The following is a 12,442-nucleotide window of genomic DNA, read 5'->3' as shown; positions in this document are numbered from 1 at the left end:
AATACTCTCTAAGTTTAGTCGGGAAGTTTCTAACCAAAAAACCAATTAACTTAAGAGCAGCAAAGAACCTACTACGATCTATGTGGAAGATGGGGGACGACCTGAAGATTGTCGAGGTAGGCGATGGTTTATTACAATTTAAATTTACGCTGGAAAGCCAACTACTATGGGTGTGGAACAATGGTCCATGGTGTTTTGATAACCATATGCTGGCTGTAAAGAGATGGGAGAAAGGCATGACGAGTAGATCAGTCACATTCACGCACCTCCCCTTTTGGGTCCAAGTGTGGGGCCTCCCCTTTGATCTAATGACTGAAGAAGCAGGTCACGATATTGGGAGGGGACTCGGAAAAGTTATTGAAGTAGATAGTAAGGCCTTCAAAGCTGACCAAGCCCGTTTCTTGAGAATACGAGCTGAAATACCATTAGACAAACCACTACGACGGGGTGGTCCAGTGGTTAGCCCGGAGGGAGATGAAGTACGTGTGGCATTTCGATACGAGCGCTTGGTTGGGTGGTGCTTCGCATGTGGCAGAATTGGACATGATCAGAAAGAATGTAGCATGGTCGGAGGGGAAGACACAGGAAACCGAACTTATGGGGAATGGATGAAAGCCGGTACTCGCATTCGTGCCGATGAGCAGAGGAACAACCAATACAGTCCACGGCGTCGCCGGACTGAACCAGCCACCCAGAACAGAGCTAGCCCTACCACGCCCATTAATGCAGAAACGGACAAGCCGGAAAACAAGGAAACCGATACGATGAGCCCCACCCACACGTTACGCACGTTATCGCAATCAATACCCCAGCAATTACTCCATGATACGGTACAGGTGGATGCGAATATTTCAGGAAATATGGTTAATGCACATTCACGCTCGACCAATATGGAAACTGAAAACGGTGATCATGGCCTTTATTACGTGCCAATCAGTTACGGGGAATCAAATGCAAGTCACACGCCGTCTACCAAGGAGTCACGTGCAACTGTTAATGAACCAAAAACAACACGCACAGCTACTTGGAAGAGGATACCAAAACAGGGGCTGCCCAAAAACAAAACAGAGGAGGAAGACCGTGTACCAGTGGGGAAGAAGAGACAATCTGAAACCAGTGAGCTTGATGATGGACAGGATATCACAACCAGCAACAAACGGCTTAAGGGTGTGGCCGGATTAACACAACCTACATCTCCAACGGTGGTGGCTGCGTCACAGCCCCGCCGATCGCAATGATCGTCCTAAGCTGGAACTGCCGAGGGCTTGGGAACCGCTCGGCAGTGGAGGTTCTTGCTGCATTGGTGAGAACACAAGTTCCCACAATTTTGTTTCTCATGGAAACAAAATTGACTGTGCGTGAGATGGAACCGATTAAGTCGGAGTTGGGTTTCTCTTCTATGTTGGCTGTCTCAAGCGAAGGAAGAAGGGGCGGCCTGGCTATGTTGTGGAAGCCCAACGTAGTGATTGACACACAGACATACTCCCCACACCATATAGACGTTCAAGTGCTTGTCCCGTCCATTCAACCATGGAGACTAACGGGTGTTTACGGGTACCCGGAGGAGCAGATGAAGCCTGAAACTTGGAGATTAATGAGGCACTTAAAAAACAGGTCCAATCTACCGTGGTTATGCATAGGAGACTACAATGAGATACTACATTCTGAGGAAAAAAATGGAAGGCACCCTAGACCGTTGCCACCGATGGCTGCATTCCAGAACACCTTGTTAGCTTGCGGGCTAATAGACTTGGGCTACAGTGGGTATATGTACACATGGCGGAATGGAAGAGAAGGTGAAGCTTTCGTTGAGGAAAGACTGGATAGAGCGTGTGCATCCCTGGAATGGTCTGACTTGTACCCGACGGCCAAGGTGAAACACTTGACAGCATCATACTCTGACCATGACCCAATCATAATTGACACAAGACCCATGAACCATCAGCAAGTACGCAGGAAACAAAAGCTCCACCGGTTTGAAGAAAAATGGGTTGCTCACCCGGAGTGCGAAGGGATAATCCGAGATTCATGGAGCCATACCCAACCATCGGGCAGCCCTATGTACTGCCTTTTTGAGAAGATTAAAAGATGCAGAGCATGCCTGGTAGCATGGAGTAAGTCAGCTTTCGGAAACACAAAAGCTCGCCTAACAGAAAAACAAAAGGAACTTGCGGAGACAGTGCAACAGGGATATGCAACAAATCTTGAACGTATAAAAATATTGAGAAGGGAGATCAATGAATTGATACACCATGAGGAAGTGTTCTGGAGGCAGCGGTCTAGGTCCTTATGGCTTCCGGCGGGCGACAAAAATACTAGCTTCTTTCACCAAAGGGCTAGCCAAAGAAAGAAGAAAAATACTATTGAGGGGCTGTATGATGAAAATGGGGTGTGGCAAACAGATGAGGGAAGAATCTCTGCTATAGCCGAAAGATACTATGCTGACTTGTTCAAAGCTCAAAGTCATACAAGTATGGATAGGGTGCTGGAGGATGTTGACAAGGTAGTCACGGATGAAATGGTGGGCTCCTTAAACCAACCATACTCAGAGGAGGAAGTAAGGAGGGCTCTTTTTAGCATGCACCCATCAAAATCACCCGGACCGGATGGTATGTCTCCTTTCTTTTTCCAAAAATTTTGGCATATTGTAGGGCCGGATGTTGTCAGGGCTGTGTTATCTGTCTTACAATCGGGTAAATATTTGAGAAAAATGAATTTCACACATATTGTACTCATACCTAAAAAGAATGACCCACAAAATATCACGGAGTTCTGCCCCATAAGTTTGGGAAATGTTGTATCCCGTATTGTATCAAAAGTACTTGCAAATCGGGTGAAATCTTTTTTACCCAATATTATATCTGACGCCCAAAGTGCTTTTATTCCTGATAGACTTATCACAGACAATACTACAGTTGCGTATGAAATGCTTCATAGAATGCGCAATCGGAGGAGAGGAAAGACAGGTCATATGGCGATAAAACTTGATATAAGCAAGGCGTACGATAGAGTCGAATGGGGTTTTCTCCGACGGATTATGCTCAAGATGGGACTACCGGATCAGTGGGTGAATCTGGCTATGGAAACCGTGAGTACAGCCTCCTACTCCATACTCATTAATGGAGAACCAAAAGGCCTCATAACACCAACCCGTGGAATTAAGCAAGGTGATCCTTTATCCCCTTACCTCTTCTTATTTTGTGCTGAGGGGCTATCTTCTATGATCAGGAAGGCAGTGACTACAAATAAAATAAAAGGCATTCAAAGTTGCCGGGATGGTGTCCGTATCTCCCACCTCCTCTTTGCAGACGATAGCCTGTTGTTCTGTGAGGCTAAGAGAGGCGAATGTCAGCAGCTCCTTGAAATCCTTACACAATATGAGGAGGCATCCGGACAAGCAATCAACAAACAAAAGACCACAATTTTCTTTAGCAAAAACACAGCCCCAAGTGTTAAGGAGGAAATTCAGAATTTGCTAGGTGCACAGGTTATGACAAATTGTGAAAGATACCTTGGCCTCCCTATGGTGGGGGGAAAATCTAAGGTAAACACCTTTAAGGACCTGCAGGAGAAGATAACAAAAAGGGTGATGGGGTGGAAGGAAAAAACAATCTCTAAGGCGGGAAGGGAGGTGTTGATAAAGACGGTGGCCCAAGCAATACCCACATATTCTATGAGTATTTTTAAGCTCCCTAAGAAGGTGTGTGACGATATTAACTCGGTGTTGGCTAAGTATTGGTGGGGCCAAACTCGCAATGAGAAAAAGATACATTGGATAAATTGGAATAAATTATGTAATCCAAAGAATAAGGGAGGAATGGGTTTCCGAAACATCCACGCCTTCAACCTAGCTATGTTAGCCAAGCAGGCATGGCAGTTGGTCACAGGTGCACAATCTCTATTTTATAGAGTGTATAAAGCTAGATATTTTCCCCGGTGTTCATTCTTGGAGGCTGAGCTGGGTCCTAATCCATCCTTTGTGTGGCGTAGCTTGTGTGCTGCTAGAGAGCTCATCATTGAGGGGTCACAATGGCAGATTGGGAATGGGCAAAGTATCACCATAAACAACCAAAAGTGGCTGCCCCGTCCACCCCTTTTCAAACCGGGGGCTGACACATCATTGAAAGTCGGTGACCTTATTGACAAACACACCATGCAGTGGGATAGGCCAAGGGTACAAGACATCTTCATGCAACCCACACAACAGGATGTACTCAATATCAGGCTCGGTGACCTCCGGACACAAGACATAATTTATTGGAAGGAAAATAAGGCCAACCGTTTCACAGTCCGGTCTGCCTACTCTGTTGCCCTTCGCTTGAACCAAGGAGGCGTGGTTGAACACTCTAGAGCACACGAGGATAAGAGGCTGTGGAATAAAATATGGAGTTTGCGAGTGCCACCGAAGGTGCGAAAGAGTAGGGATTAGGTGGTTGACAGACTGGTGTATTGTATGCGCCACCAAATGAGACATTTGAATGTTCTTCAACTACTTGTTGTTTTCTTTTTCCTATGAAATTGTACACAAAAAAAATCACACACAAAATCAGAATTTAATATACAAAAAATATTTAGTGATGATAAAAATGTTAAATTGTATATTTAATTTTTAACAAAAAGTTACTCACTTGAAGAAGATGCATCTTTAGATGTGTTTGCCTTGTGCTTCTCAAAGTGCCCTTTAAGTCTAGTATTTCTTAAACCTTTTGATCTCACACATGGGGGATTTAACACTAACACCTCATTTGGCAAGCAAGGCATTTCATCAGTGGTGTCACATTGTATGACTTCATTCTCTTCCACATTTGCATCTACACCAAACTTGACCCTTGATAACTCCCTTTCAATTTTTTCATCAAGTTCCAATAGCAATTTTTGGCAAATTCTCTTAAGGCTATCCTCCCCTTGACTTTTAGATATGATTGTATTAGCTATTCGCATCATGCTATTACGCCATACTATCTTTGCCTCTTTATCATTACTAAGTGAATGATTGTCTTGTTCATAAGTCATCATCCCCTTCTTAGCCTCTTTTGTCCAACGTTTCAAAATGTATTGACTTGGAATTCTAGTTAAATTTTTTATACTAAAAACCCGCAATGCATGACAACAAAGAATCCCCAATGACTCAAATTTCTTACAAGAACAAGAAATATTATTATTAAGACGATCAAACCGGACAATGCGTACTCTTTCACTATTTTCTTCTTTGACCTCAAAAACACTAATTGTATCTTGGCAATCAACTTAATCCCAAACCATTGCAAGACTATCAAGAAATTGATTTTCAAATAAATTGAATATCTTACAGGTGTAAACTTGAGCTGCATGACCCAAAATGCCACTCTTCTTAACTGCTTTTTGTGGGGCACCTTGCTTGCATCGAAAATCTTCATCCAATTCCGAGGAACGCATACCTGCCAATACATTTTCATATTCAATTACAAACTTAGTGAGACTAATTGATTTATTTGCTATACCATTCAAAACATGGTTCGTGCTCTCACTCCTCGAGGAAGATTTAAATTCAGCTGTGAAAAAATCCTTAGTGAATGCAGTGCTCCACTTATGTCGAATTTTGTACATCATATTAAGCCAATGATGATTCTCAATATCAAATCTTTGTGTCATTTGATCCCATGTCTGTTGAAATTCCAATTCTGAATCACAATATTTTTGGCACTTGTTGAACAAGTACATAAACTCTGAGTTAGAGTTTAAGTCTCCTAAGCGAGAAGGAGCATTTTTTGAAATATGCCACAAACATAGCTGATGATGTGTATTTGGAAACACTTCCCCAATGGCATTTGACATAGCTTGATCCTGGTCAGTGAAAATTGTTATAGGCGATCGATTCCCCATTTAGTCTAAGAATGACTTAAACAACCATTTAAATGAATCAGTGGTCTCATCCAAAAGGAATGCACATCCAAACATCACATTTTGCCAATGGTGATTAACACCTACAAATGGAGCACAAATCAAATTATATTTGTTGGTACGGTATGTAGTGTCAAATACTACTACATCTCCAAAACAATCATAATCAACTCTTGATCTCCCATCTCTCCAGAAAAAATTTGTCATTCGATTTTCTTGATCTACTTGAACTGTGTAAAAAAACATGGGATCTTCTGCATGCTTAGACTTAAAATGATTCAATAAGCTTTGAGCATCTCCAGCACTAATCATTGTCATCTTTTGCATATTCACATGATTATAACAATCTCTTTCGGTAAAACCCACATTTTCACTCCCTCCAACTTCTTTTGTTAGATATGAATAAGCATTCTTTGTACTTATACCTGCATTCACCATGGTATCAATTACATCTGCTTTAGGTTTTGAAATACGACGACCAGATCTTAACAAATGCCTCTCTGATTGTAGTGCAAGTTCATGATTATGCTCTGGATTAAATGCACTAACCCTCCAAACACCATTTTCAACTGTGAAGCGAATAAATGCTTTACAACCAATTCTAGTCTCTAGTCTCTTCGAATATTTCTCTTTACAAAAATCTTCATCTAGTTTAAAACCCTCCTTAGAACATAGAAATTCATGTTGCTTTATGTTCTTCGTCCCATAATAATATCTAGGCTTTCCTTTACGAATACTAAAACCCATTCGCAATGCATAATCATTATATAAAGCATATGCTTCATCTACATTATGGACCACCTTATTCAACAAATGTTCATCACTATTTTCCAGCCTTGCTACAAACATGCAGTCCCCTTCAATTTCTTCAATATCACTTGGTTTGCAAATAACTACATCAATTTTTATGACAAATATAAATATTAGAAACAAAATACTAAGAAAATTACAATACAATAATTATATCATTCTTCTTAAACACCTATGGTACACTTAATCACAAAACTCTAATGTTTAGGCACAGTAACAACAACAATGTTTTAATACCAATTTTTTTATATTTATTTATTAATTTTTTTTTTTGGGATTGACTATGGATAACAACAACAATAACAACAATATTTTAGTCTTAAATTTTTTGGGTTGATTATGGATACTCAATAAAAAAATATTATAATAACAAAAAATTAACAATAAATACAGTAAAAAACAAAAATAAATAAATCATTTATATATGAAAAAAAAAAAAAAAGAAGCAAAATCTTAATGATATTTTTCTTCGGCTAGACTATAAAATTCATATCATGTAAATACAACAAATTCAACACATTTTTATATAGTTTTATTTGAGAGCAAGTATATCACCACAAATTCTTAAACGTTCTTGCAAAATATAAATTAAATAAAAAAAAATACAAGACAAAATATACCTTTATCACTTTCCTCCAAGTCCATTTGCACAATGCTTTTACTTGAAACCAAATAAAATAGTATTCTTGTTTGTTCTCTCCGCCGCTTGTCTTTTCCTTTGCTTTGTTTTGTTGTCTTTATGGCTTTTAAGCCATTCAGTTGAGAACCCTACTATTACATCACTTATTTTATTGATGTGGGCTCATGTGTTGCTTCATAACCCGCCAACTCAAATATGCAAATTTTAAATGTGCTGGCAATTCAAACGGTAACAGACGTTAACAAATTCTCCTTTATTACAATGAGCTGGCAGTTCAGGTGAGGTAAGCAAATTTTAATTCGCTGGCATGCTCCTATTGGCTGAGACTACAAGGTCAGCATGCTGACCTTGTAGTCCGGGACTAGGCAATAATTTCCCCCCTACTTATAGTTGCGTACACTACACAACACCAGTAAACAAAAAAAATCAAAAGCAAAAATAACCACCGCACACTTTTGGTGCGATGTTTACTCTACAAGTATAAACGCTTGTGAGTTGTAAGGGACAACGGTCAGGGTTCAAATTTTCAGGAGGAAGCTTTACACACATATACACTTAAATTATGTTAAAGTAGAATTTCTATCTTTTATATATATATATTTATATAAAACAAAACAAAAAAACAAAGTTATCTCCTTACCTCCTTAAGAGACAGCTATTATTTATTTTTTCATTTCCAAAAATCCCTTTTCTTTAATTTTGGTGCAAAAATAACCACAACTTTCTATTTAAGAATAGCCTTCGACATGTTGTCACTTACATTACATACAAACACATGTACATAAGTCAATACCCCTCTTTTACTAGAGTTTAAATTATAAAGGTTAATGTTGAAGATTTTTTTTGTACCTTTCTTTATTTGAAAGACATTGCAATAAATAATATTCCTTTAAAGAATGGATTTTTTAAAACATGACCAACCATATGGGATGGAGGTAGAACAATTTAGGAGATTGTCTTAAGGCACAAATTAAGAAATAATAAATATTTAAAGTATTTAATTATGAGTTGTAATACATGCTAGCTTTTCAAAAAATTAAATATACTTGTCACTAATAATTGATTTGCACTGGGGAATTCATTATAGTTATATGTGTTTTCTTGTTATTTGTGGTTCAATTCCCGTCCACATCAAAAATGATTAGGTTATGTTTGGTAACAGTTTTTGTTTTCTATTTTCAAAATTTTGTTTTTGGGAATATAAAAAAATATATTTTATTTTTGAAATCAAAAACATGTTTGGTTAGTTAAAATAAAAAAATAAAAAAGTTTTTTGAAGAAAAAAATAGAAAATACTAATATATTTTGTTACTAGGATTTGAACTCTAATGCAAACTCATTAAATGAAACAGATTCATTAAATTAAATATGTATTTTCATTGACTTTTGAAAATTACAAACTGAAAACAGTCTTTGCATGTTTTCAATTTCTTTCACAAATTGAGTTTTGAAAACAATTTTGTTTTCAGTCCATTTTGGGTTGCCAAACAAGTTTTTTAATATCAAAAATATTTTTTTTTTTTTGAAAACAGAAAATAAGAGAAAAAAACAGTTAACAAACATACTCTTAGTGTCTTGGTTTGATAATAAAGAGCATCATTTACCCAAAAAAAAAAAAAAGTCATCTTTATTATTTTTTTAAATTGATGAAAACATCATTTACAACAATTTAAATGTAGGCCAAAAAAACCTAATTATTCTTTGAAGTTTGCTAGGTGGACGTCTTTGGTCCCTCAAGTTTCAAGTAAGCACATCTTCCAATATCTTATTGGCAATCCCCCTAAAAAAAGGGATTCTCAGTTCCAAAGCAGACTATGCACACTTGCAAAGAGCTTTTGACGAGAGATATTAGGTGATTGTTGATCTATTCTACCAATTACAAACTCTCTCTCCACTCGAAAGCCACAAAATTTTGTGCTCCAAAAACACTAGAAACACCTTGACATAATGTTCAACCATCTTTCCACATCAAACATGAAACTCTAGCTTCCTAGGATCATTAGTCAAACCTTTTTTTTTCAACATTAATCAATTAGCAATAAGTCCTCACTTAGCCCTGATTTTTGGAGATCAAAGGGGAAATTTAAGGAAAATATTCATAGAAAAGAGGTACTTCATGTAAAGGTAGGAGTTTGATTCAAAGGGTCCATTTGGTTGGGGTGAAATAGGGAGCATAGAAAATAGGGGACAGAAAAGTTGAGAAAAAATTGATTTTATGGGTATTTTGTTGAAAAGAAGTAGATGATGAAAAATTGGTGAGGCCTGTGTGTTTTCTTCCCTGTCCCGCCAAAATTGTATTTGTCCAAATTTATTTTTTATTATTTTTTTAATTGCTTTCTTGGGCATGATAATGCTTTCTTTTGTTTTGCTCTTCTTCGTTTCTTTTATTTTTATTTTTCTTTTTTGGGGTTTAACTAGACATGAATTTTTTTTTTTTTTTTTTTACTTTTTTTTTTTTGTGTGCATGATTTTTTTTTCAATAAATTTGGGTGATTGCCCTTTTTTGGTTTTTTGCCCTTTTTTTTTTTTTTTTTTTAATTAAGCATTATTTTTAACAAATGCATATGAGTAAATTTATACACTCATTTTTTCCATCCCTCCACTTTTTCACCACCAACCAAACACAAAGGAGGGAAACTAAAATCTCTTCTATTCTCCCACTTTTCCATCTCCCTAACCAAACGGACACTAAAGTTACCTATAACCCCATTTTGGAAAAATCAACCTTGCATACAAGTATAAATGGTAAATCGAGATAGTTTGAATCAAATCCACTTTTTTTCTTTTCTTTTTGAATGGTTGGAATAGAATGAATGTGCTAGCCTTATAATTAGGGTTTCTTGGTGCTCAAATGCTTTCGATATGTGTTTGAACTAAAACCAATTTTAGATTAATCTTGGTTTGTTAATTACCTATTCAGGTTACTTAAAATGATTATAGAAGGATTGTTGTTACCTTGAGATGGTTCTCAAGATATTACTACTATCTTGAAGTGTTATCTTACCTCGAAGACTAGGGTTTGGGGTTTGAAAATGCCTAACTTAATAAGATCTTTGAAATACACACAAGTTAACAACTAAAGAGAATGAGAAATATTTAAATGACTAAGTTCCTAAATTGACTAAGTTACATAATTGACCAAAGCAATTTGCATCATCTTGAAATCATAGAGCATGAACTAAATCATCTCGATTGAACTAAAACTAAGGAAAAACATCTTGAATAAGGAAAAACATCTTGAATAAAGTCATATCACAGGAAATTAGTTGATTCTATCACAATAACACTAAATTGCATCAAAATAAAAGCTTATATAGATCAAATTGTCACAAACATGTACATATCAGATCAAACTACGAAATATTCACAAATACAAATGCCAGAATATAAACTTACACGTATATGATGATGATCTCCTTGTAAAAACAGTGTGTATGATATCAATATTAATTATAATTTATTGAAAATATAAATTATCCATTTTATAGTAAAAGTTATATATATAATTTTTAATAATTTCACATTGTTGAATCTAAATTTTATAAGTTCATAAATGGAAACCATTCTATCTAAATAACTCAGACATTATGATTTCAACTATGTGTGAGAGATCGGGAAAAATTAGGCCTCTAAAAAAAAAGAGAGAATTTTTGGAGTGCTTTTTAGGGCATCTCTCTTATTGGGTAAGTGGTATGGAGTCGCCATTTATTTTTTATACAAAAAATAAGAAAAACTAAATGTAAATACATGACTGAATTGTTTCCTTTTATTGATTGAATAAAAAATACATAATTGAAAAATTGAAAATTACATGGCTTTGGGTCTTAGTTACAAACTACCAAACAATTACATGGCTTTTTGTCCTAGTTACATTTTACCTAAAATAAAAGAAAAGACAAGGCTTAGATCTACTTATCCAAAGACCAAAATTTGGAGGTTAAGTTACGGAATGGGAAGGTGTTAAGCACCCAGTCCGCTCAGACAGAGTCTGGTCTTCTAGACTCTTGTGACCTATGTACCCTTTTGCACGCTATGAATGATACGTTGAACATGTGAAATAAAAATTAAATCACATAAGTTTATTTATGAATCCATTCTCTTCTTTGTTAAAAAAAATTCAAATCTGTTTTAGTGATAAAAAAAAATTGATATTTGATTTGTCAAAAGTGCCAGATCTGTTTTGTAATATGTAGAAAAAATGGTTTTTGGAGATAAAAATTCAGATTTGTTTTTTTATTACATAACACAAAGTCTTTTGATTTGAAAAATATTAGATTTGTTTTTAAGAACTTAATTAAAAAAAATGGTTTTTGATTTATAAGAGATCAAATCTATTTTTAAGAACTAAAAAGATGGTTTTTTATTTATTTTTTTTTTTTATGACAGAAAAACCAGATCTATTTTTATATGTTTAAAAAATATGGAAAAGATTTTTTATGAAGAGAATTTTACTCATAACATAAATTTCTGCATTATGAAACAATCAAAACAAAAATAACCATAAACACAATCATGCATAATCTTTTTCTTTGTTTCAAAATTTGTATATGTTTTAAAAAAAATCAGATCTATATCTAAGAAAGATACAAATCAGTTTTTGATTTGAGAAAAATTTAGATCTGCATCTAATGAAGATGTAGATCCATTTTTTGATTACGAAAAATTCAGATCTACATATAAGAAAGATGCAAATCCGTTTTTGATTAAGAAAAATTCATATCTACATCAAAGAAAGATGTAGATTCGTTTTTATTTTAAAAATTAATTGGTTATATGTAGATAGTTGAAATTAAGAAAGAGATTGTAACAATTATATACAAGAAATTCAAGATCATGCTTTAAACCAAAAAAATAGTTAATAAATCATGTTATGAAAAAAAAAAACATGCATCATTATAAACAAGAAGCATAAAGAAGAATAGGGTGATTGAAAACAACCTCTTGCATAAGCACTCCTTGTCCTTGAGAGGATGTATTAGGATTCAAAGAAACTTATTCAATTATCTTTGAAACCTAAAAACCTTAATTTTAGCAGCAAATATTAGAGAGGATTAGCAAATATCAGTAATTTGAGAGTCTCAAAACGTATGCCTCTCAGAGCGTTAAAAAAAA

The 12,442-nt window shown here is 35.6% G+C and overlaps 1 protein-coding gene across 1 annotated transcript; it reads left to right on the top strand.

Annotated features, from left to right (window-relative positions):
* The first annotated feature begins 89 nt into the window (after window positions 1–89).
* LOC126691282 (uncharacterized) lies at window positions 90–1,238 on the top strand. The gene has a single exon (XM_050386337.1). The coding sequence runs from the start codon at window positions 90–92 to the stop codon at window positions 1,236–1,238; it is 1,149 nt and encodes a 382-aa protein (XP_050242294.1).
* The last annotated feature ends 11,204 nt before the right edge of the window (window positions 1,239–12,442 follow it).

The sequence above is a fragment of the Quercus robur genome, chromosome 7, assembly GCF_932294415.1.
Source record: "Quercus robur chromosome 7, dhQueRobu3.1, whole genome shotgun sequence".
In the NCBI taxonomy this organism is placed as follows: Eukaryota; Viridiplantae; Streptophyta; class Magnoliopsida; order Fagales; family Fagaceae; genus Quercus; species Quercus robur.
The sequence above is the reverse complement of the archived record's forward strand: the minus strand, read 5'-3'. Positions and strand labels throughout refer to the sequence as shown.